This window comes from Salmo trutta, chromosome 23 (assembly GCF_901001165.1).
Source record: "Salmo trutta chromosome 23, fSalTru1.1, whole genome shotgun sequence".
Lineage (NCBI taxonomy): Eukaryota > Metazoa > Chordata > Actinopteri > Salmoniformes > Salmonidae > Salmo > Salmo trutta.
This window is the reverse complement of record NC_042979.1, coordinates 27,249,979-27,277,718: the sequence shown is the minus strand read 5'-3', so window position 1 is coordinate 27,277,718 and position 27,740 is coordinate 27,249,979. Positions and strand designations below refer to the sequence as shown.

General features: G+C 42.4%; 1 protein-coding gene across 4 annotated transcripts in view; it reads right to left on the bottom strand.

The window, feature by feature from the left end:
• mast4 (microtubule associated serine/threonine kinase family member 4) overlaps positions 1-27,537 on the bottom strand; it is a 166,596-nt gene extending 139,059 nt beyond the window's left edge. For all 4 annotated transcript variants that reach the window (XM_029709662.1, XM_029709663.1, XM_029709664.1 and 1 more), the window contains exon 1: positions 27,108-27,537. In XM_029709662.1, coding sequence (XP_029565522.1) covers positions 27,108-27,347 — 240 coding nt within the window. In that variant the 5' untranslated portion in view covers positions 27,348-27,537. The remainder of the gene's footprint in view (positions 1-27,107) is intronic.
• Between the last annotated feature and the right edge of the window lie 203 nt (positions 27,538-27,740).

Below are 27,740 nucleotides of genomic sequence, written 5' to 3'. Positions count from 1 at the left end.
AACCTGAGAGAAATCCTACCAGGAAGTGGAAATCTGGATGCATGGGCTCTCCAAGTCGTTTCCTATTGAATACACAGTGACGTAGTAATAATTGTGCACTTCCTACGGCTTCCACTAGATGTCGACAGTCTTTACAAAGTTGTTTGAAGCTTCTACGATGAACAGAGCCCGAATGACAAGGAGGGGAAGTTGTTGAGGCAGGTGTTGACATCACTTCTTGGAGCGCGTTCATGAGCATGGATCCCTCCTGTTCCAAAACCTTTTTCAAGACACAGGAACCGTCCGGTTGAAATATTATTGAATCTTCACGTTCTGAAGGCCCTAAAGATTGATGTTTTACAATGTTTGACATGTTTGAACGAACGTAAATACAACTTTGTTTTACATTTCGTCGCGACATCGTCCGCGCGCTTTCTACACTTGGAGTAGCTTACTGGACACACGAACAACAAGGAGTTATTTGGACATAAATGATGGCCTTTATCGAACAAAACAACATTTGTTGTGGACCTGGGATACCTGGAAGTGCCTTCTGATGAAGATGATCAAAGGTAAGGGAATATTTCTAATGCAATGTATGATTTTAGATGACGGCTATCTGGATAGCCTAGTGTATTTTTCTAAGCTCAGTACTCAGATTATTGCAAAGAGTGCTTTCCTCGCGAAGCTTTTTTGAAATCTTTCATAGCGTTTGCATAAAGGAGATGATCATCTTCAATGCCATACAACTCTCATTCCGTGGCCTCCAACTGCTCTTAAATGCAAGTAAAACTAAATGCATGCTCTTCAACCGATCGCTGCCTGCACCTGCCCGCCCAGCATCACTACTCTGGACGGTTCTGACTTAGAATATGTGGACAACTACAAATACCTAGGTGTCTGGTAAGACTGTAAACTCTCCTTCCAGACTCACATTAAACATCTCCAATACAAAATAAAATCTAGAATCGGCTTCCTATTTCGCAACAAAGCATCCTTCACTCATGCTGCCAAACATACCCTCGTAAAACTGACCATCCTACCCAACCTCGACTTCAGCGATGTCATTTACAAAATAGCCTCCAACACTCTACTCAACAAATTGGATGCAGTCCATCACAGTGCCATCCCTTTTGTCGCAAAAGCCCCATAGACTACCCACCACTGCGACCTGTACGCTCTCGTTGGCTGGCCCTCGCTTCATACTCATCGCCAAACACACTGGCTCCAGGTCATCTACAAGTCTCTGCTATGTAAAGCCCCGCCTTATCTCAGCTCACTGGTCACCATAGCTGCACCCACCCGAAGCACGCGCTCCAGCAGGTATATCTCACTGGTCACCCCCAAAGCCAATTCCTCCTTTGGTCGTCTTTCCTTCCAGTTCTCTGCTGCCAATGACTGGAACGAACTGCAAAAATCTCTGAAGCTGGAGTTTCATATCTCCCTCACTAGCTTTAAGCACCAGCTGTCAGAGCAGCTCACAGATCACTGCACCTGTACATAGCTCATCTGTAAATAGCCCATCCAATCTACCTCATCCCCATACTGTATTTTTTTATCTTGCTCCTTTGCACCCCAGTATCTCAACTTGCACATTCATCCTCTGCACATCCTACCATTCCAGTGTTTAATTGCTATATTGTAATTACTTTGCTACCATGGCCTATTTATTGCCTTACCTCTCTTATCCTACCTCATTTGCACATGCTGTATATAGATTTTCCTACTGTATTATTGATTGTATGTTTGTTTATTCCACATGTGTAACTCTGTTGTTGTATGTGTCAAACTGCTTTGCTTTATCTTGGCCAGGTCACAGTTGCAAATGAGAACTTGTTCTCAACTAGCCTACCTGGTTAAATAAAGGTGAAAAAAAAAGTTAAATACAATAAGCAAAAAAACATGATAGATTTATCAATAATGGATGTTGATGCCAAAAAGGTTTTCAACAATCTTGAATGGACTATTCTATTGAAAACTTTTCAACTTTCCAGCTGAAATAATACATTTAATAAAAAATATTATATAAATGTCCTAAAGCAAAAACATCGACAAATACATTATCTGATGAAATGCATTAGAAAGGGGCACAAGACAGGAATGTCCTCTCTCTCTCCATCCTGTTTGCACTGGCAATTGAACCGCTTGAGAAAGAATTAGACAAGACCTAAACGTATACATCACTGTCATTCATCTCTGTTGATTTCTCTTGAACACCTGGGCTTTCAAATAGTCCCAAATTCTTCTCACACACTTCCTGGTAGGCTGGGACAGGAAAGCCCCGGGTTGTGTTTATTATGCACCATACAGAAGAAATCTGTCTGAAATAGGTAGGGACAACTTGGACTTGTCCAATAAGAAACTCCTTATTGTTTTCCATTGCAGCAGTTCATTCCAAAAGGTGCTCTGTTTTGGTTTAAATGCATTGTTTTTAGAGTGGGCTTTTGAAGTTGTTTTGTTTATGTAGGGAAATAAAAAAAAAAGTGTGGGGGGTGGGTGGGATTACAGACTATTAGTAACAGGGTGCTGTGTTGTGTAATTTAGGAGACAAGGATCATTACTCAGTGACCTCTAGGCAGCTTAGGGATAAAACACTACATACTTAAAACCCCATCACCCTGCAGGGTTATGAAAACTCAACAATCTGCCTGTCTGTCTTGTTCAGTAATTGACAAATCTGTTATTGAGGGATATGGACTAAGGAGTAGGTACAAGTTAACTATAACCTCTGGTCTTGGGTCAAATAATTCCAAGCTCAGGCCGACCCTCAAAAATGTGGTATGTCTCTCAGCTCAAGAGAGGAACCAGGACCAAACGGCTACAAATCCAGAAAGAAAAGCAGTCAAACGCTTTCCATCTGCACATGTCATAAAAGTCATGTCAGAGCAGTTCTGTGTCAAGGTGGTAGTTAAAGTTAAATCTAGTTTGTCAAAACAGACCTGTTATTTACCAATGTTACATACTGTATCTCAAAGATACAAAACTGTGCTACAAGAAGTCAATTGTTTATTTGTTGTTATTAAAATAGATGTCAGTATTCCCAGAAGCATTTGTATTCAAAACTCCTCAAAAAACAAGTGGGATTTAGACAGTGAACGGTTGACGTCTGTACGACCCTTGACCTGTCATTCTATTCCGCCTGTATCCGAGTGGAGCTCGCTGCTCTGAGCAATGCATCACCCAACATCGTTCATGAGCTCCTCTCCTCCCCCCTCCATATTCAGTGGACAGTACCAACAGTCTTTTGTTGCCACAGCAAAGCGGAGACACTGCTTCTTTCATGAGCAAGAGGAGTGAGTGGAAGTGGGTGAACTGCTTGAGGAGGAGGCCAGCTCTGTTGACTAACTCTGTAGATGAGGTCACTGGAACCTTACTGCCTATATGACCAGAAGTGAATTGTCTGCCTATGACAGTTGGTGGATCGCATTACACATTTAGTGGACTACCTCTCAGATGACGTAAGGGTCACCATATAGCCAACAGCATATTAGTAGATTGATGAAGAAAGAAGCACCATGTGAGAGAGAGTATATTCCTGCCCGGGTCGTGGATAACACTGCCACAACTCTAGTTCACATAGTATACCCCACTGAAGATAAGGGTTCACCTCCAGGTAAAGGCTCTCATTTCTGTACTGTCTCCCAGGGCTGGGAATTTCCAGGGACCTCACAATATGAGATTATTACCATACTTAGGTGCCAAAAAGATATGTACTGCGATTTTCACGATTCTATACAGTGCAGTCGGAAGGTATTCAGACCTTCACTTTTTCCCAGATTATTTTTTTTTTGCACATTAGATATTTTTTCATCCCTTCGATCTACACACAAAATCCCATAAATGACAACAAAAACAGGTCTATAAAAATTGAAATATCACAATTAAATAAGTATTCAGACCCTTGACGCAGGACTTTGTTGAAACAACTTCGACAGCGATTACAGATTACAGCCTTGAGTCTTGCGTATGACACTACAAGCTTGGCACACCTGTATTTGGGGAGTTTCTCCCATTCTTCTCTGCAGATCCTCTCAGACGCTGTCAGGTTGGATGGGGAGCGTTGCTGCACAGCCATTTTCAGGTATCTCCAGAGATGTTCGATCGAGTTCAGGTCCGGGCTCTGGCTGGGACACTCCAGGACGTTGAGATTTGTGCCGAAGCCCCTCCTGCGTTGTCTTGGCTGTGTGCTTAGGGTCGTTGTCCTGTTGGAAGGTGAACCTTCATCCCAGTCTAAGATCTCTCTATACTTTGCTCTGTTCCTCTTTCCCTCAATCCTGACTAGTCTGATTGGTGGAGTGCTGCAGAGATGGGAGAACGTTCCAGAAGGCAACCATCTCCACAGAGGAACTATGTCAGAGTGACCATCGGGTTCTTGGTCACCTCCCTGACCAAGGCCCTTTTCCCCCGATTCCTCAGTTTGGAGGGCGGCCAGCTCTAGGAAGTCTTTTTGCAAACTTCTTCCATTTAAGAATGATGGAGGCCACTGTGTTCTTGGGGACTTTTTAATTCTGCAGAAATGTTTTGGTACCCTCCCCCAGATCTGTCTCTCGCCTCAATCCTGTCTCAGAGCTCTATGGACAATTCCTTCGACCTCATGGCTTGGTTTTTGCTCTGACATGCACTGTCAACTGTGGGACCTTTATGTAGACTGGTGTGTGCCTGTCCAATCAATTGAATTTACCACAGGTGGACTCCAATCAAGTCGTAAAAACATCAAGGGTGATCAATGGAAACAAGATGCACCCGAGCTCATTTTCGAGTCTCATAGCAAGTTTTTTTATTTTATTTATATGAATTAGCTTTTTCATGATGGGATATTGTGTGTAGATTGATGAAGAAAATGAATTGAATCCATTTTAGAATGGCTGTAGAAAGGCTGTAACGTAACAAAATGTGGGAAAAGTGAAGGGTTCTGAATACTTTCCGAATGCATTGTATGCATTACGATTCGATACTGTGATTTTATTGAGATTCGTTGTCCCAAACATATTGCTCACCATGTGTGTGCTGCGGAGGGACAAGAGAGCCTTGAGAAAACAAGTTTGATCAGTAATGGAAATAAAAGTGCTGAAAACAAATTGACTACATATTTATAAAGAATATTGAGAACAAGTTATGAAGGAAAAGTACTGACATTTTGGTGCATGAACAGCAAAAAAAGAACAAAAATATTGCAATATTGTCAAAAATAATAGCCGATATGTAACTATCGATTTCTTCCCCCATCAGTCACTCCTCCCTGCTCTGTCTCTCCTCTATGTCTCATTAATACAATACCTTAAAATTCATAATAATAATAATAATAATAATACTATTTAGAAATGTAAACAGTAGCATTCCTTAAGATTCTGTTCATAGAGGTTTGTGGTATACATCATCTACCAGATTAACATTTCAAAGTGGAGCGACAAATATGAGCAAACCAACAACCAGCACCATGTGAAATAGATGGAAGTTTAGGTCTAACAGAAGTTTAGGTCTAACAGAAGTTTAGGTCTAACAGAAGTTTAGGTCTAACAGAAGAAACTCATCTGCTGCAGCAATCATTTGCATATAACATTCAAGACCTCACCATTGTCCATTTTTTTTATTTAACCTTTATTTAACTAGGCAAGTCAGTTAAGAACAAATTCTTATTTACAATGACGGCCTACACTGGCCAAACCATAACCAGGACGACGCTGGGCCAATTGTGCGCCGCCCTATGTGATACAGCCCAGGATCGAACCAGGGTCTGTAGTGATGCCTCTAGCACTGCGATGCAGCGCCTTAGACCGCTGCACCTCTCCGGATGAAGACATGAGTATACTGATTAGCTGTTGAAAGCCCTCACAGTAAAAGGCTTGTCTAAAGCCCAGACAGAAAAAAATATCAAGAGCAGAGAACATAAGAGCGCCAAGACATACCTCAAAAACTGAAGAGAAGGGGGATCAGAAAAAGGAGAGGGAGAGAGTAAGAAAGGAGGAGAGAGGCGCCAAGACCGAGTCAATAATACAAAAAACTAAAGGAAAGTGATTTGAACGACATGACATAAGACATGCAGTACAGAAGAGGTTGGCTGAGATTATTGTTCTTTTAAACAGAGTCATCTTGACCTAGCAGGAGAGGAAACAGTTAAGCACTCTAAAGTCGATCAGAGAGGAGCAATGCTGCACATGGCAGAACAAACAGTGGAGCCAGCCCGGTACTTCCAACGTTGACCTTGACCACCTGAGCCTACAGAGAGAGACCGCATGCACAGCACTCAGACGGGTGTCCTTGTGTTTGCCCATTCAGATATTTATTATAACACTTCTTTCTCCAACTACAATTCCAGGAGCCCAGACACTGAACACACAGAGGATGGAGATATAAAAGGACAAACAGAGACAGAAGTCAAAGCAGAGATGAGCCATATTTAAAACAGGCAAAAAGGACAGTCTGTGCAGCTACCATATCCTCAGTTCTATTCCCCCCGCCTATCAGCAGTGACTGTCTGCATTGAACATTTGCTCAGCTTGCCTGAATAAATCAACTGCTCTCATAGAAAAATAATATACTCGGGTGCTTATTCTTCTTAACTCTAAGGCTTTTAATGTACTGTACTTTCTTGCCTTCCTCTTACAAGAGTACCTTGACCATCTGGTGAAGAAAAGCCTGTTTGTTTACAGTACTTTACTCATGATATCTGTTCTCTCAGTGAATGAACACCACTCCACAGCACTGACCACTGACCAGCAAAGAGACTTGCTATAGCCGACCTACAGACAGAACCAATACCATTCAGATCAAACATCACTGAAACACAATATCTAACAAAGTCACCTACCATTATCGTTGGCAGCCCCTTTTTCACATCAAGTATTGGCGAAGTCGCTTCAGAATTCATGAGGCGCTCCGATGTGGCTGACAAAGCTCACTTCTATCAGATGTTGCAATTATCTAGGCTACTGCGAGTTCTACACAACCAATCTGACCACCAGACAAGGCATCCTTCATTTTCACATAAAAAGATATTCTGCTGCACAAAGGGCAAAAAAGTGTATGTATTTACACCCTGAGATATTACATATTTGTCATAGAGGGGCTATAATTCCGTTTATTTGTAGTGTTTGCTTGTCAGGAAGATGTTATTAGTTCCTGTTGATGTTGCTTAGACACAGTGAATCCCCCTGAATTAGGCTGCCTGTGTAAACGCTGCCTGTGGGGCCCATGCAGGATTCATACCCACCACAACCCTCGGGTGTATTTATTAGTCGCAGGCAGCTGCAAAACATTTGGTCTGTTGCAAACCGTTTTGCAATGGAAAATATTTACATACCTGAATTTGTCCAATATAAAACCTTCATTTTCGTTGCAAAATGTTTTGCGTTTCAAGTAAAGACTTGCAACAGACAAAACATTTTGCCACGGAATCCGACAAATACACCCCTGGTGTTCCCAGTGTGTTCAAACTCATTGAGCCATTCAAACCACATACTATACTTTCATCATTCCTAGAGACTTAGATTTTACAAGTGGTCAAAATGAAGCAATAGTCCTCATGTGCATAATAAACACATTGAATGATGATCAAGGGAACATAACAAAGCTGCCCATGACATTTCACTAGCAGAATCTGTACAAAAGTTCATGACAGCCAGTGAGAGTGGTTGTTTCAGCCAAACACCAACGGGTGTATTTTTACTCAGACACATGGTTCTCAACTACACAATTGGCTTGAACGAAGAGGACATATTTTCTATAGCCAGGGCATCCTCCCTTCAAGATTGACAACACCCAGGGGGGTATAATATGGCCAGAATACCGCTCCAACCGCAGCCCAACTCTGCTAGAAGATGAATACTCCCAAAAATCTAGGCAAAAGGGCACAAACGGTTGGCTGAAGAGCAACATTTCCTGCCATTCAGCAATATTTTCCAGCCAGTAGGCAAAACCACTTCAGAAATAGCTTTGTAAATGTGGATTTATTCCATAACTATCATTAAAAACAAAAAGGAACTTGGCCTAATGGCATATAAAGACAACATCTTCTTATCCCATTGAAACCCTCAATGATGATCACTGAAGGCCTTCAATCAAAATGATTAACCTAATGTTTCCGGACCAAGACAACTCTCTCCTTGCTCTGCACTTGGGTACTTTGTTGGTTCGTCTTTGCTTTGGTTACTTGTTTTGGTTGAGTGGATCCTTGGGACTATGAAAACTTCGCATTTCAACCACTCAATATCCCACACATCCCAAGAGTAAGCCAGTGAGTACGCCAGTAATGAAATCATCAGGGCTACTGTGTGCGTCCCATATGGCATGCTATTCCCTACATGGTGCACTACTTTTGACCAGAGCCCATGGGGGTTAGGGTGCCATTTGGGATACAGAAAATGACATCTCCCTTTAACCAGAGTCCTCCATTAGAGCTGTGATTTCCATGACTTCAGCAACTCTGACTGTATCCCCTTCTCACATTCCCCTGGCTGGGCCATCTTCCATCTGATACTGCACAGGAGGAGCTCTATGTGGCACACACAGAGACAGGCAGGCATAAACAAACATACATATTGTGCTTATAGCTATTCTGAGGCCAGTCAGACAGAGTTGGTGAGCCTGAGGCGCTGCCAGCCAGGTCTACTGCTGCTGCTGTCCCAACCCCCAGAATCGCCCCAGACTGACAGGCCACGGAAGCTGTAACATAAGAGCACACAGCACCGGCTACTACTGGTTGGCCATGAGACGACTCTCTAACCCACAGGCTAACCACTGTCTAGGCACAACCTTACATGGTACCCTGAAACCACTGCAGGCTAGCCATAACCCAACCCACAGTACTCACCACGCAACAGACAAACCACCTGTGAAAAAGAATGTAGCAGCACACACTTGCTTTAGCCTACAGTCACTTGGGTTCCGTCAGTCTGCACCTTGCAAATTCAGATGGCACTTAGGTTCCCCCTAAACCAGTCCTGACCAGCTTATAACCCCAGCCAACTGCTCCCCTACACAGCAGTCAACACACCCAGGGCAAACCTAATCCACAATATGTTATTTTTATTGTCACATACACCGGATAGGTGCAGTGAAATGTGGTGCTTTATAGGGTCAGCCATAGTAGTACGGCACCCCTGGAGCAAATGGTGTTTAAGTGCCTTGCTCAAGGGCACAGACTCATTTTTACCTTGTCGGCTCAGGTTTCCGAACCAGAGACCTTTTAGTTACTGGCCCAAAGCTCTAACCGCGAGGCTACCTGCCGCCTGCAATTCACCTACAACACCGACACGAGCGGAAAAGTGTTATCAACAATATCATCTCTCTCTCCCTGAAGTAATGAAGCGATTTGCAGTTCTGAAATCAGACTTATCACATTATCAGATAAAGCACGAGAGACAACCTTGTTCATTGAGCTGAAGTTATTGTAGCACTTTACGCTCTGAGAGCATTGTTACTTCCTCCTCCCCAAAACCTATTTATTCTTACTCTCCCACAGCTTTTCATTTTGCCGCTCCCTCGCTTCATTAGTTGGATTATGTCAAAGTACTTCACTCATATCAGTAGTCACTCCACAGAGTCATTTCACACATGGAACAAAAGAACAAACACAGCAATTATCCTGCACAGCATATAAAAGAGCAGTTACACACACAATAATTACCCTGCAGTAAATGCTTGGGACAATTCTAACAATTATTACATCAACTCTGTTGTAAAACAAAAACCCAAGTGGCTCACCACCTCAAGCTGAACCTCGGCAAGACGGAGCTGCTCCTCCTCCCAGGGAAGGACTGCCCGTTCCATGATCTCGCCATCACGGTTGACAACTCCCTTGTGTCCTCCTCCCAGAGTGCTAAGAACCTTGGCGTGACCCTGGACAACACCCTGTCGTTCTCCACTAACATCAAGGCGGTGACCCGATCCTGTAGGTTCATGCTCTACAACATTCGCAGAGTACGACCCTGCCTCACACAGGAAGCGACGCAGGTCCTAGTCCAGGCACTTGTCATCTCCCGTCTGGATTACTGCAACTCGCTGTTGGCTGGGCTCCCTGCCTGTGCCATTAAACCCCTACAACTCATCCAGAACGCCGCAGCCCGTCTGGTGTTCAACCTTCCCAAGTTCTCTCACGTCACCCCGCTCCTCCGCTCTCTCCACTGGCTTCCAGTTGAAGCTCGCATCCGCTACAAGTCCATGGTGCTTGCCTACGGAGCTGTGAGGGGAACGGCACCTCCGTACCTTCAGGCTCTGATCAGGCCCTACACCCAAACAAGGGCACTGCGTTCATCCACCTCTGGCCTGCTCGCCTCCCTACCTCTGAGGAAGCACAGCTCCCGCTCAGCCCAGTCAAAACTGTTCGCTGCTCTGGCACCCCAATGGTGGAACAAGCTCCCTCACGACGCCAGGACAGCGGAGTCAATCACCACCTTCCGGAGACACCTGAAACCCCACCTCTTTAAGGAATACCTGGGATAGGATAAAGTAATCCTTCTACCCCCCCCAAAAAAAAGATTTAGATGCACTATTGTAAAGTGGTTGTTCCACTGGATATCTTAAGGTGAATGCACCAATTTGTAAGTCGCTCTGGATAAGAGCGTCTGCTAAATGACTTAAATGTAAATGTAATGTAAATGAAACAAAGTGGCAGCCTCATCTAACATGCCTAATGAGGTTTTCAGAAAGACTTAAATAACACTCCCTGTCTAAGGCAGACAAGAGGGACGGATACTCAGATACACCAAGATAGGGTGCCTCACAGTAGGAACATGCCATGAATCAACCCACCAGTACAATGGCTGACATTTGGGTTGAACAGAGGACAAGGAAGAGAAATGGATCAGTAGCATTGCTGTGACTGCAGGCTCATCCGTTTTATTCACCTTCACACAATGCAAGCTAATAAACGACCTCCTTACCAGCCCAAGGGAACTCACAGACTTGTATTGGGCAGTAAAGGCACTAGAGGTCAAACTGCACTGAACTCCTTCCTTACAATAATAATAGCAACAACAATATTATTATTATTGGGGGTGGCTTATATTCGTCCTGTTACACACAAGTGTGTAATGGAAATGATTTTTTTTGCATATCCCAACAACCCCACTCTCAGGGGGGTAAGTGCCTTGCTCAAGTGCACAGCGACAGATTATCCACCTTGTCTCTGGTATTCAAACCAGCGACCTTTCGGTTACCGACCCAACGCTCTAACCGAGGCAACCGGCAGCCTTCGGTCTTTGTTGACTGAAAAGTCACCATGTTTAAGACCTGCCTAAAATATAACTTCTCTTATGGAGTGTCGCCCCTCACATTCATGTGTGACACGGAACTGCATAGATGAACACGTGTCAACAACGTGTCAACAACGTGTCATAGGAGAATCTCCTGGAGAATTCCCTGGAGTCTAAGGTCCCTGTAGTGGGGACTATAACAAGGGGGTGAGGTTCTGGGAATGAGGGGTGTTTACCATGGTGTTGTGTTACAGCCCCGTGTAGCCCCCAGCCTCAGGACTTCAACAGGGCTTTTCTGACGGGTGTTTACCATGGTGTTGTGTTACAGCCCTGTGTAGCCCCCATCATCAGGACTTCAACAGGCCTTTTCGCTCTGCCATGCATACATACATAATATAGAGCCAAGTGTTTGGCTGCATGGATATCAGCAAGAAAGGAAGGGTGTCTGTTATTAGGCCATTTTTGTCAACCCACTTTGAATGGTACAATAGCTAGGTATTGTCTATACATTACCATTCAAAACTTTGGACACACCTACTCATTCAAGGGTTTCTTTATTTGTGCCATTTTCTACATTGTGGATTAATAGTGAAGACATCAAAAATATGAAATAACATATGGAATCATGTAGTAACCAAAAAAGTGTGAAACAAATCAAAATATATATTTGAGATTCTTCAAAGTAGCCACCCTTTGCATTGATCATCAGCTCTTGGCATTCTCTCAACCAGCTTCATGAGGGAGTCACCTGGAATGCATTTCAATTAACAGGTGTGCCTTGTTAAAAGTTAATTTGTGGAATTTCTTTCATTCTTAATGCGTTTGAGCCAATCAGTTGTGTTGTGACAAAGTAGGGGTGGTACACAGAAGACAGACCTATTTGGCAAAACACCAAGTCCATATTATGGCAAGAACAGCTCAAATAAGCATTGCAAAATGACAGTCAATCATTACTTTAAGACATTACAGAAAATGTCAAGAACTTTGAAGGTTTCTTCAAGTGCGGTCGCAAAAACCATCAAGCCCTATGATGAAACAGGCTATCATGAGGACCTCCACAGGAAAGGAAGACCCAGAGTTACATCTGCTGCAGAGGACAAGTTCATTAGAGTTACCTGCACCTCAGATTGCAGCCCAAATAAATGCTTCGCAGAGCTCAAGTAACAGACATCTCAACATCAACTGTTCAGAGGAGACTGCATGAATCAGACCTTCATGGTTGAATTGCTGCAAAGAAATCACTACTAAAGAACACCAATAAGAATTAGAGACTTGCTTGGGCCAAGAAAAACACGAGCAATGGACATTAGACTGGTGGAAATCTATCCTTTGGTTTGATGAGTCCAAATTTGAGATTTTTGGTTCCAACCGCCGTGTCTTTTTGAGACGCAGAGAAGGTGAACGGAGAATCTCCGCATGTGTGGTTCCCACCGTGAAGCATGGAAGTGGTGGTGTGATGGTACTTTGCTGGTGACAATATCTGTGATTTTAGAAAAAAAGGCACATTACCACAGCATTCTGCAGCGATAAGCTATCCCATCTGGTTTGCGCTTAGTAGAACTATCAGTTGTTTTTCAACAGGATAATGACCCAAAATACACAGCCAGGCTGTGTAAAGGCTATTTGACCAAGAAGGAGAGTGATGGAGTGCTGCATCAGATGACCTGGCCTCCACAATCACCCAACCTCAACCCAATTGAGATGGTTTGGGATGAGTTGGACGGCAGAGTGAAGGAAAAGTAGTAGGGATGCACGATATATCGGTGAACATATCAGAATCGGCCGATATTAGCTAAAAATGCCAGCATCGGTATCGGCCCGATGTCTAGTATAACGCCGAAGTGCAAATCCGACGTCAAAGCTGACGTGCATACCTATATAACGTAGTAGGGCTAGGTGATATGGCCAAAATATTATATCATTGTATTTAAAAATATATATAATTAAATGGACAGTATGACAGCATTTTTAGTTTTTGAATAATAAAAGTTCTACGTTTGCTTTATGAGTAGTGAGTGATCCTAGGGTGGCAACACATACATTCTAAGTGATTTCAATGAGTCTTTCTCCATTCTGATTGTTTTATACTGTTCAATTCAACCAAAACAAATTTCAGCACTTATCATTTCTGCATTTCCTGCATTCAATTGCAGTGGAGGGAAAAGTACCCAATTGTCATACTCGAGTAAAAGTAAAGACAGGTTAATAGAAAATGACTCAAGTAAAAGTCAACCAGTAAAATACTACTAGAGTAAAAGTCTAAAAGTATTTGGTTTTAATTATACTTAAGTATCAAAAGTAAATGTAATTGATAAAATGTACTTAAGTATCAAAAGTAAAATATTAAATAATTTCAAATTCCTTATATTAAGCAAACCAGATAGCACCATTTTATTTTTAGGGATAGCCAGGGGCACACTCCAACACCCAGACATAATTTACAAACAAAGCATGTGTGTTTAGTGAGTCCTCCAGATCAGAGGCAGTAGATTACCAGGGATGTTCTCTTGACAAGTGAGTGAATTGGACCATTTTTCTGTCCTGCTAAGCATTCAAAGTGTAACGAGTACTTTTAGGTGTCAGGGAAAATGTACAGAGTAAATAAGTACAGTATTTTCTTTAGGAATGTAGTGAAGTAAATGTAAAAGTTGTCAAAAAATAAAAATAGTAAAGTACAGATACAAAAAAAAAAAAAAAAGACCTAAGTAGTACCACTGCTCAATTAAGATTTTCCACACTGCCACGTAGGGCTGCACAATATGGGCAAATAATCTAGGACTTATTTTTAACCAAATGTTGCAATTGCGATTTGACTTGCAAATTAGAGCAAAACTGTTGGCATCATGGAAATAATTACTATTCTAATTCTATAGTTAGAATATAATAGTGGGCACTTTGAATAGTGTTGTTTGAGATGACAACGAATTAAAACGCTAGGGAGGAGTTGTGACAGGGTAGGAACTAAAGTGTTTCCTAGGGGATCCTATTAGTGATGGGTATTCCCGGCTATTTTCAGTGAGCCGGCTCGTTCGACTCAGCTCACCAAAAAGAGACGTCTCTTTTGGCTCCCAAACGGCTCTTTGAAAAAAATGTTTTGTATTTTTTCAAGTCAAACAGTTTGTGATAGTTTGACTATGATTGGTGTGAAAACAATTCTAATTAAATTATTAAATGACACCATACTCTACCTTAACCACAATGTATTTAAAAATGCATTGGTTTGTTATGAAAAAGAATGCTATTAAACATTTGCATTTAAAGTATCACTTTTTAATGTATATAAACAAAGTACATATAAATTTATCCATTCAAAATGAGTAACATCTGAACATAATAGAATATTGCACCATAAAGAAAAATAAATAATTAGCAAAACTGTAGCATCCCACAAATTGAAATAAATGTAAAAAACGAGGATGCTATTACACATGTGCATTTAAAGTATAACTTTAATGTATATAAACAAAGTGCATATAAATGTAACAATTCAAAAACGAATACAATAGAATATTGCAGTGGCTCATCAATCGCTCTGGCATCACTGAAGGCTAACTTCTTAAACCTTGGCTCAAGTGCAGCGGTTTCTGATAGCACGTGATTCTATTCCATCATGTGGAACTTTGTGTCTATTGATCAACATAGGGTGCCCATCAACTCTGTGGTTACATTTGCTTCTCTCTGGCAGCTGGCTGTGATTCGCTGCAGACCCTTACACAGGAGTATCATTTTTGAGGCTGTCTCACAGCTGAAAAGAGAACAGTAACTTATTAGTTCAGGTTCATGTTTTGTCTACTGATACTACATTCTCATCTATTGCTCATATACATAATACTGGATTAAATAATGTAGTAATAACTGCTTACTGTACCTCTCTCTACTGATCTCCACAGTGACCTGCTCAAAGGGTTCCAGGACTCTGCACACCTCCTCCACCACCTCCCATTCCTCTTGGGTCAGAGCATCAACAGGTGCATTGACGATGGCCAGGGTAGAGGTGATGGTATCCTTTGACTCAAGAAACCGCTTCAGCATATAAAATGTTGAATTCCACCTTCTAGTGCAGTCTTGTTTAGGCCTCAGCTCAGGCATCCCCATCTGGCGTTGTGTAGACTTTAGTTTTTCAGCACCTACTGTGCTCCTGTGGAAGTATTCCACAGCTGCGTTCACTTTGTCCACAGTGGGCTTCATCACCTTCAGAGCATCTCTTACAATCAGGTTGATTGTGTGGGCAAGACATGGATGATGGGTCCATTTAAACATGTTCATGCTTTGGTTATGTTAGCTGCATTGTCACCAACACAACAGACCACTTTTCCATCTACTTGCCATTCTCTGGCCACTCAACAGTTCCTCTGCCAAGTTCTCTGAGGTGTGTCTGTCGCTGAACTTATAGCAGTCCAGAAGATAGCTAGACATCGAAAAATCTTCAATGAAGTGACATGCAACCGACATGTAAGAAGTGGTTACCCTTGATGTCCAGCAGTCAGTGGTAAGGCAAACTACAGTAGCTTTTTGGACTCTTTCCTCACACTGAAGCCTGTGTGCTCTCGTACAGTTGTGGAATAAGTGATTTTGAAAGGGTTTTCCTGCTTGGAATTGTGTACACTGGATTTAGACTATTGCTATCATTTCTAAAACCTCTGTCCTTCACGATCGAAAATGCCTGGAAATCGGTGGAAATCATTTTAGACAATGCAATATCAATTTGGCTTGGTTTTGCCACACAGACAGACTTTGGCATAAACTGGTTCATAGAAGACGGCGTTGCTGTGGGTCGCAGAGTAGGCCTACTTGACTGAGTGGATACATCTCCACGTGTGGAGGTGCTGGCTCCACCACTATCACTAGCAGGCCCGCTAGTTTCTGGAAGCTCCGCTACAGCTAGCTTCACAGTTGGGTGCACAGTTCGCATATGCCGGTGTAGGTTGTGCGTAGAACCGGATTTATATGAGATTTTGTTTTGGCAAATTCTACACTGTGCTCTAACTTTGTCTACATTATTAAAATGCATCCAAATGCTACTGTGCTTCCGACTCATTTTCCAGCTGTTTTCACAGCTGTCCTTCTCTCTCCTCGGCTGCTAAGTGTGTGACTGAGTGAGTTGGCTCGGCCCTCCCTCATGCATCTTTGGTTCATTGGTTGACACTGCGCGTCTGATTGACAGGAACAGGTGAGGCAGTTAGTCTGAGCAGACAGTCAGAACGAATGTGTGCGCGTGAGCATTTAGGCCTATATTATATTTTTTCGTTCTTTGAATTAGTTAATTCTATTCATTTAAATAATTTTGATTATTCATATATAAAAAAATGTAATACATTCGGCTCGCATATCGGCTCCCAACATTAACCTACAAGAGCCGGCTCTTAGAGCCGACTCAATCGCGAACAACCCATCACTAGATCATATAAGCTTTGGCTACATTGCATGTTCTCGCTTAGCTATTTCATGTAGCCAACATATTCTTGCTTGGCATATTCTTCTGATTTAGAAGATACTGTTGCACAAACCTGCTGATTTAGGTCTACACCATCACTGTTATTATCAGGCTGTATTAAGCTAGCTACGTTTGCTCTTACTCAGTACATTTATTTAGATTTAGGGCAACTTGCTAAGAAAAGACAAACTAGCTGTTTGCAGATGTAAGAAAACTAAGTGTCATTATAGAACGCTAGTGTATTTATATTAAGAAGCAAAGTGAAAACAGCATTGTTGTCATCAACATTGTTGCATGCGCTGCATTAACCATGCAGACGGAACGCAAGTGTCTCGTGGTTGAGGAACAACAAATGCCCTCCTTGAGTGATAGGGGGCGTGGCTAGGTCTGTGTGGAAAGCGGCATGGAGAGAAAGAACGGAGAGAGATGACTCAAGTAGCGAAGTAAACTATAAAAATTGGCATTACACATGGCGTATCACATTTAACAAACCAAACATTCAAATAGCAGTATAGAAGGTAAAATTAAAAACCCAAACCAGTCCATGCATCAATACCGGTATATCATAAAATATGTTAGACCGCCCAGCCCTATAACATGACGTAATGACACCACGTAAAATTTTGCACTACACGTGCAACACAGCATTCTGAACCTAGCCCACACAATGTCTGCTGTGTGGATCGAGCAGTCAACAAGTTGAGCAGCTATTTGAAAGACTAAGAAAATTTCACCAAGACAACAAAGGTGAAATCAATTAAAGCCAAGATAACGGAATTCATTGCCCTTGACAATCAACCAGCCGTTCTCTGTCGTGGGTGTTGGCTTTCGCGGACTGGTCGAGCACCGGTACACACTACCAAGTACGCTATTTTTCAGATGTTGCCCTACCGTTCACGACATACATACTATGGAACGCCGTTTGGGTCTTTGTGTGTCAAAAGAGATACACATCAAATAACACTATTTGACGCGTTAAATAACAGTTATATTATAGAATGTTGTGTGTTCTGAATTTGCACGTGCAAACCAAGTGCCACCACTACTTTTTATTTATTTTTCCTTTATTTAACTTGGCAAGTCAGTTTAGAACAAATTCTTATTTTCAATGACAGCCTAGGAGCAGTGGGTTAACTGCCTTGTTCAGGGGCAGAACGACAGATTTTTACCTTCAGCTCGGGGATTCAATCTTGCAACCTTTCGGTTACTAGTCCAACGCTCAAACCACTAGGCTACCTGCCACCTATCAGTAGCACTGTCAAACCTGAACAAAAACGTAAAAAAATAATAAAACACATTAAATTATTAATTTAAAATGATTGCCTCGCCTGGTTCACCAACTGCTTCTCTGATAGAGTTCAGTGTGTCAAATCGGAGGGCCTGTTGTCCGGACCTCTGGCACTCTCTATGGGGGTGCCACAAGGCTCAATTCTCGGGCCGACTCTCTTCTCTGTATACATCAATGATGTCGCACTTGCTGTGGGTGATTCTTTGATCCACCTCTACGCAGACGACACCATTCTGTATACATCTGGCCCTTCTTTGGACACTTAACTAACCTCCAGATCATCTTCAATGCCATACAACTCTCCTTCCATGGCCTCCAACTGCTCTTAAATGCAAGTAAAACTAAATGCATGCTCTTCAACCGATCGCTGCTCGCACCTGCACGCCCATCCAGCATCACTACTCTGGATGGCTCTGACTTAGAATACGTGGACAACTACAAATACCTGGGTGTCTGGTTAGACTGTAAACTCTCCTTCCAGACTCGCATTAAGCATCTCCAATCCAAAATTAAATCTAGAATCGGCTTCCTATTTCGCAACAAAGCATCCTTCACTCATGCTGCCAAACATACCCTCGTAAAACTGACCATCCTACCGATCCTCGACGTTGGCGATGTCATTTACAAAATAGCCTCCAACACTTTACTCAACAAATTGGATGCAGTCCATCACAGTGCCATCCGTTTTGTCACCAAAGCCCCATATACTACCCACCACTGCGACCCGTACGCTCTCGTTGGCTGGCCCTCGCTTCATACTCGTCGCCAAACCCACTGGCTACAGGTTATCTATAAGTCTCTGCTAAGTAAAGCCCCGCCTCATCTCAGCTCACTGGTCACCATAGCAGCACCCACCCATAGCATACGTTCCAGCAGGTATATCTCACTGGTCACCCCCAAAGCCAATTCCTCCTTTGGTCGTCTTTCCTTCCAGTTCTCTGCTGCCAATGACTGGAGCGAACCGCAAAAACTTTTTTTTTTAAATAAAATAAAAAATAAAATCACTGAAGCTGGAGACTCATATTTCCCTCACTAGCTTTAATCACCAGCTGTCAGAGCAGCTCACAGATCACTGCACCTGTACATAGCCCATCCAACTACCTCATCACCATACTGTATTTATTTATCTTGCACCCCAGTATCTCTACTTGTACATTCATCTTCTGCACATCCTACCATTACAGTGTTTAATTGCTATATTGTAATTACTTCACCACCATGGCCTATTTATTGCCTTACCTCCCTTATTTGCACATGCTGTATATAGATTTTTCTACTGTATTATAGATTGTATGTTTGTTTATTCCATGTGTAACTCTGTTGTTGTATGTGTCGAACTGCTTTGCTTTATCTTGGCCAGGTCGCAGTTGCAAATGAGAACTTGTTCTCAACTAGCCTACCTGGTTAAATAAAGGTGAAATACATTTTTTTTTTTTATTATGTGGTCCTGATTGGTCAAATGTTGTTATTCGACACGTCAAATAGTGTTATTTGATGCATCTTTTTTGACACGCAAAGACCCAAATGGCATTCCATAGAAATCCTAGTTGAGAATGAAACGACTGAACAACGAAACACAGCAAGTAAGTGAAAGAAATAGGTTTTGATTATGTTTTTCCTGGTAAATGGGGACATATGCCAACAAAATAACTTTTTGGTCAGTGTGGTGTGTAACCTTTACTTAACTAGGCAAGTCAGTTAAGAACAAATTCTTATTTACAATGACGGCCTACCCCGGATGACGCAGCGTCAATTGTGCGCCGCCCTATGGGACTCCCAATCACGTCCGGATGTGATACAGCCTGGATTCGAACCAGGGACTGTAGTGACACCTCTTGCACTGAGATGCAGTGCCTTAGACCGCTGCGTCCATGTGTGTGTGTGTTAACTATAACTGTACTAGAATGCTTAAAAATTTGAAATATCGGCATTGTTTTTTTTGTCAAGGAAAATATTGGATATTGGCCAAAAATGTCATATCGGTGCGTCAATAAAAAGAAGCCAACAAATACTCGGCACATGTGGGAACTCCTGTTGGAAAAGCATTCCTCATGAAGCTGGTTGAGAGAATGCCAAAAGTGTGCAAAATTATCAAAGGCAAACAGTGGCTACTTTGAAGAATCTACAATATACTTTGATTTGTTTAACACTTTATTGGTTACTACATGATTTTTTTAAACAATTTAAAAGGATGGTTCACAGTTCTTGATCTGTGCTGAAAGTGCTATATCTTGAAAAACTTGACTGCTGACATGCACATTTTTGGTGGATTAATAAACAAAACACTAAAAGAGTTGAGTGAACTGTACATTCAAGACTTCCACACACAGTGTGTACTTAGTGTATGTGCAACAGTTCAGTCATATGGTATTAATAACCTAGTAATAAATTATACAACTCCAGTACATATCCCTTCCTCAACCACCTGGGAGTCCACACAGTCCCCCTGGTAGTAGTGAGGATATTCAGACCTCTTTTCTCAGGGTCTCCAGCACAACACACCACGTTCCTCACGACCTTGTCACCCAACATCTGTCTGCCTCAACTCTCACCCCATTCCACTATTTGCTGGACACACACACACACACACAGGAGAGAGAGCAAAAGAGACACACCCTCCTAAGAGGTCAGAGAGGTTTAGTCCGAAAAACAACATCAACACGCAAAAGTTCAAGTCACACAAAACGAATGTCCATTTGGGTAATAGGAATCCTCAAGAGGGGTTCCACTTCCTAATGGCCCCCTGTTCACTTTGTAACCTCTGGTGCATTGACAGTGGAACTACATGTCCTCTCTAGTAAGATCTTTAGCAGGCGTTGAACCCTTACACCCTCCTCGTTCTCAATGGGGAACAGATTCCTGTGTTGACATTTTCTAATGCTGGACAGAAACAGACCTTTATCTATAGGGTTCGTAATCCTGTCCAAACTGGCTTGAGTAGCCCCAAGACGCTATTTAAGATATATGTAACGTCTATACCGACCTAGGAGTCAAGACCCGGAAATGTGTCAGTTTTGTATGTTTAAACTTTTAAAATAGATAGCTACAATAGCCTATGTGGTACTTGGATATAGCCATTACGTCATGACCTACTTACTTAGAAATAAATTATCCTAACAAAGACGGTGAATACTAAATATAGTGAGGGACAGGAAAAACTAAGAAAAATGTGACTGCAGAAGGCCCACAGAGCTTAACTGCGAGTGGTTTACATCGACGTCAACAGTACATTCTCACTGCAGAGGCCTATACCTACCTATACAGTGACATCACTTATGTAGCGACCAGAACACATTTCCGGGGACAAGGCCTTATGTACGTCTCCACCGGTATCCCGTTCATTAATTAGCCTACCAGTCCTATTCAACTCACTCTTGACTTTGGCGTCTGGACAAAGGCTTAACGAGTGTTTGTATACAGTTGCTAAAACAAATATGGAAAGGCTTGCAAACTTGGCTAGCTACTTCTGTTGGTGCAGGTTAATAAAGGAAGCAGCATATGTTCAAAACAAATGGGTAAAGTCATATGAATGATAGGACTGCAGGCAAAACAAGAATTGCAGGCAAAACAAGTGTCCTCAGATGCTAGCTAGCTACAGTATGACTGGAAACTTTCATCTAGCTGGCACTTTTATTACCTCCATTCTTTGCCTGAGGACGACAAATCATTAACTTTGCTTGGTATGACAAGACTTCTGTTGTGGTAATTGTCACGTCTGACTTTAGGTTGAACGAAACCATAGGATGAGGGGAAAACAAGTCCACCCAAGTTATACGCCATCTTGGCTTTAATAAACGTTTTTATTAAGGAATAAGGGATGAAGGGGTGTGGTATATGGCCAATATACAACAGATAAGGGCTGTCCTTAAGCATGACTCAACGCGGCATGCCTGGATACAGCCCTTAGTCATGGTATATTGGCCATATACCACAAACCCATGAGGTGCCTTACTGTTATTATAAACTGGTTACCAACGTAATTAGAGCCATAAAAATAAATGTTTTCAGCTAATCAGCATTCAGGGCCCAAACTAACACGATTATAATACAACATATATCATGCCTCCACCCAACACCACCACCCACATGATAAAGAGAATGAAAGAGAACAGACCGATACACATCTGAAATCCTCTTTACCCAGGTAGGTTGAAAAACAAAGTTAGAGCAGATCTTTTAACAGAACACCAAATTCAATGTGGATATCAAGCTGCGATTACATAACAAGGAATAAATAATTCAAAAGCGCCTACATGTAGGTAGACCCCAGCAGCAGATTAAAAATTCCACTGCTGTAGTGTACTGTAGACAGTAAAAACACAGCTAGAGCCCACAGCCCACACAAAACAAGGGCTTGAGAAACACCACTAGCCACCAACCAAAACACTCCTGTCGGAACAAACTGATCCAATACAGTGTCTTATCCAGAGAGGTGCAATATTATACATGTATTACTGTAGATAATACGTGTTCTATTAATAGTGTGGTCTTACCTTAGAACCTTCAGAAGAAGGTAAATCAGCTACGGTCCAATTCCGCCGTAGGGCCATGATCTTTGATAATAGTCTGATACCGTCCCTCTGTAATATCACTTTAAAAGTCTGCCATTGCAGCCAGTGTGTGAGGACTGTAGTGTGGACTAGAGCTGGACCAGTGTTGGATTGGATGAAAAGGCAGAAATTAAAGTTCCATCCTGTAATGACGTCGCCCCCCACCACAGAGAGCCAGAGGAGTTCTTAAACAGATTGACAGTTAATCCTCTAAACCATTCACTGACACTGGATGTCCCTTATGGACAGCCCCGACTGGCTAGCTGCTAAAACAACAGGCTGGGTAATTACAGGCAGGCAGTGATGACATCACAACAAGGAGTTCATCAGTGTTTGGGGGGGAAATGGATACAATTGGGACTGATGACGTACAGTGGGAGAGAAGGATTATTAACTTGGTGTTCTGTACACAACACATTTTAAGCTTCATCTCTAGGGTGAGAGAAAAGCTAAATCCAGCAATTTCATCCTCTTTCCCTCAGTTTCTTCATTAAAGGACGTGTTTATTATGGTGAAATTCAAGAAAATAATGCAGTTCAACCCCCCAGACCATTACATAAGACGTATAAGGCAATGGAATAACAAATCAGGCACACCTTGGACGGTGTATAACACTAGCTATGTCCTAGCCTCAATACAACATGGTTAATATTCTGAAATTGGGTCCAAGCTCTCATTGTCAATTCATTGCTTGAATACTTCAATCACTTGGAACTGCGACAGATTGGAGAGAAATGGACTTGGAAAGAGCTGTGTGATAAGGAGAGGAGTGTAGCCCTTCACAACTCATTAGAATCACAAAAGGAAAAACCACAACATGATTAGTGTACAAATAAGAATCAACACGTAGCCCATTTCTCTCACACAAGGGAAATCAGGCATACAGGGGGATTGAGGAGCAGAAAACAAGCTGTTCTGATCTAGAACGAGCCAACAGACATGAAATAAACATGGCTGCATAAACACCCGGAAAACATTTCAGTACTAGTGTTGAAAGGAGGATACTTTCAGATGGCATTGTGATAGAGTTGACTAACACTGTGTTAGCCTGGTATTGAAATCCAAAAGGTAAAAACATCCTGTTCTCAATCATCCCACCAAGATGTTTCAAATCCATCACTTCATTTTAGGACATTGTGTGAAATAGTCTGCGCTATAATTGCAGTGGTCAGGGATGGGTTTTATTCCTGTATTCCTGTTGTGAGTGACTACAACGCCTGCCAAGTCAGCCCATATTTCATCAAAACATCTCTCTCCAAATAAGAAGTCGGATTTCTTTACCAGGACTTTTTCCAACACAGTAGCCTCCTCGTTCCAGGACCTGTCCTTATATGCCAAACATCCATTACTGTAGACATATCTGGCCGGACCACCAGGCGCAGTTTACATGAGATGAGGTAAGTGTAGACAGAGACAGTCCTGTTAAGAAGATGCAGCAGGACTGATATAAACACAGAGTTCAATTAAAGTTTGTTTCATTTGTCATTCAGTAGTCTTTTCCCCAAAATAAAATAAAATAATGATTTTGGGGAACTGTAAAAACCTGCTACTACCAGTTAAGACTCAGATAGATGATACCCATTTTTAGAATAAGAAGTGTGTGTATGTGTCCCTGTATGTGCATGCGTGAGCAGTTGGAAGTAAACAAAGAGTGCATAAACACTGCTAGGGCTTGTGTTCCGTTTGAATAGAGGCCCTTAGTCCAACACAAAACCAGCCTGAGGAGATGATGACACAGATAAGCCACTCTTCCCAGAAGCCTTTCCCTCTTTAACCCCCTTAAGGGTATGACATAAGTCACAGGTCAGGGGTTAGAGGTTAGGCAATGTCCCCAACTGTGGTCACCTGACATAGATTTAGAGGGGTGAAGGTGCATTGACGAGTTGAATTAGCTCTGGGTAGGAGTCACCCTTAAATACAGATCTAGTATCAGACTACCCTACTCCCAATATAAGCCTTAGACATTAGGCTGGGAAAAAATATAACTGACCCTGAATCAGCGGTTAGGGGCAGTTTCCACCTACACCTGTGTGATCGGGGATCTGAGCAGCAAAAGATGGGTTTTAAAGGTGAGATATATGCAATATTCAAAATCTAATCCTATCTCCTACCCTACCTATCTTGTAGATCTTAAGGATCATATGTTTAAGCAACATTGGCTTTACCTTGCATTAAAATTGGCAGGGTATAAATTTCGCCATATTGCTTAAACCTATCCAGTCATTTCAGATCTACAGGAGCACTTAACCCTTAAGTGGTGAGGCTAAGGATCGATTTGGAATTCAACAGTCATTTTGTCGAGCCAATGAGTGAATGGTGACTCAGACAAGTGTTTGAAATGTTGCAGATCCTGAACACACCCCCTGGTTAGATCAGCAAGGTTAAACCCTAAAGCAATTGAGCTGATGAGAACCAATGAAACCAGTCTGAACTGGGAAGGCAATCCGACTATAAGCTATTTAAAAGAGTATTGTCTGTCTAATTCACTTCGTTCTCAGTAGCATCATTGCCAGGCAAGCCTCGGGCAAAGAGTATTTTCTATTTCCTCAAACAATGCACATCTTAGGAGTTGAATGTCTAACTCTTTCCTAATGGTTGTCAATCAATATGTAGAGGGCTTCTTTTCCATACACACTAGTGCCAGGACAATACCAGTATCGTAATATTTAATAACCTCAGGTATAAAATATAAAATATTGTTTGGAAAATAAATAAATGTTTCCAACATTTGGCCTGTTTTCTTAAAGAAGTTTAATCCACTTTGTGTTTTGTTTCCTTAACATCATACTAATGAGTATCGTCCCAACCTTAGCACTCACACACAAGGCTACAGATTTATGTTTAAAGTCTCAGGGGGTGCTCTTCCCTTCGACAAAGCCTGGATATATTTACCCAAAACACTTCAACACCAAAGATAACCTGGGAACGTCAAACAATTACTTCTCTCTACAACAACAAAGCAAAGCAGTGGATATTCAGAATGTAGGCTATTGCATATGCTCAGCTGTTGAGGACCTTGTGCATATTGCATATTGAGCATGGCTGGCGAGTGAGCAGAATTGAATGGAAGAATCTCCGTGTTGTGAATATGAATTGTCCTTTCAGTACATAGTCCATATTCCCAGCCGACTTTATGCTGACATTTTTCCCAAAGCTGAGCCATGTCATAAACAGTAATCATTAGGGATGCTTTGCAGGTTGCTATGAAAAAAAGACTGAAACATGAGGTAGCCTTTGTTATCACACAACATACCAGGAACTGGCGAGAGATCAATTTGACTTCACTAATTGTCTTGGGGACTTCCAAAATCCCCCTGACAGCTAACCATGTGAATCTATCAGCATACTGTGTCACTATTAGGCTACTGGGAGTATCACTAATCAAAAAAATAATTTAAAATGACAAAACTGTGGACAGCTTGGCATAAAGGTAAAATGAGACACTAAATGGCCAAAAGTAGGTGGACACCCCTTCAAATTAGTGGATTTGGCTATTTCAGCCACTCCCGTTGCTGACAGGTGTATAAACATTTAGCACACAGCCATCCAATCTCCATAGACAAACATTGGTAGTAGAATGGCCTTAGTGAAGAGCTCAGTGACCTTCAACATGGCACCGTCATAGGATACCTCCTTTACAACAAGTCAGTTTGTCAAATATCTGCCCTTCTAAAGCTGCCCCGGTCAATTGTAAGTGGTAGGCCACATAAGCTCACAGAATGGGACCGTGTCTAAAAATGAGACTATAGGTCTACTAGTAAAATGCACATGAGGGGGTACTTCAGGCAGAGCAAAACTCAGTTGGTGGTACAGTAACCAAAACATGTTGGGAATCACTGCTCTGGAGTGATGAATCACACTTCACCATCTGGCAGTCTGACAGACGAATCTGGGTTTGACGGATGCCAGGAGAACACCACCTGCACGAATGCATAGTGCCACTGTAAAGTTTGGTGGAGGATGAATAATGGGCTAGGCCCCTTAGTGCCAGTGAAGGGAAATATTAACACTACAACATACAATGACATTCTAGACGATTCTGTGCTTCCAACTTTGTGGCAACAGTTTGGGGAAGGCCCTTTCCTGTTTCAGCATGACAAAATCCCAGTGCACAAAGCGAGGTCCATACAAAAATGGTTTGTTAAAATCGATGTGGAAGAACTTGACTGGCCTGCACAGAGCCCTGACCTCAACCTCATCAAACACCTTGGGAAGAATTGGAACTCAGATTGCAAGCCAGGCCTAATCGCCCAACATCAGTGCCCAACCTCACAAATGTTCTTGTGGATGAATGGAAGCAAGTCCCCGCAGCGATGTTCCAACATCTAGTGGAAAGCCTTTCCAGAAGAGTGGAGGCTGTTATAGCAGCATAGGCGGGACAAATCCATATTAATGCCCATGATTTTGTAATGAGATGTTCGACAAGCAGGTGTCCACATACTTTTGGTCATGTAGTGTAGATCCCTCTGTAGTCTAAATAATATTTTTGCAAAATATTAAGCAACTTGATTTCGTATTTCCCACATCAGTGCACATACGCAGCAAGGCAATTGCGAGGGCATGCACGCACACACTCTTGCCCTTCAAGCCACTTCACCCAAAACCAACATTATATAGGCTAATTTAAACGTTTAATCGGTAAATTAAACGTTTGCACTCTTTACCATTTCGTCGTCTCCTTCTTCCCCATATTCTTTATTCACCGTTTCCACCTCGTCGTCTGCCACACTCTTGTCTTCTTCTTCTTTCCCTTCTGCTTTTATAGTTTCGAAGTCTGAAGCGTGTTGGTCGTTGAAATCATCGTCATATTGGTGCTCTTGTATGCCTTCTCCCTCTGACAAGGTTTCAGACCCTGAAGAGGACTGGCTCCCGCTGTCGTTTCCAAACAAGTGTTGATCCTCCATAATGTTTAAATGTAGTCTACAGACACCTATCACGCCAGCATGTCAAAGTCACCGCGTGGGCTAAAGTCTACCTGCACACCTGTCCTTTGAAGTCATGTTGAGGATTGAATGCACGGTGTTGCACGGACACCGTTCGAAAGTTCCATTCAGTGGAAGTCCAGGGACTACGACACAGCCGTCTCATCGTTGGCTGACTGCAATCTGTCTGGCAAAAAGCGCCTGGAATTGGATTCATTTCATAACTCCGCCTACCAAAACATGGGAACTGACCCGCTGTGCGCCTCTTGCATTGGCCCGATGTGTAATACTCAATAAAATGAAAGAGACTTTTGTGAGTTTTGCTCCTGTTGACACGCAGACATGAACTTGGCCACATTTTAGCAGCGGACCTTT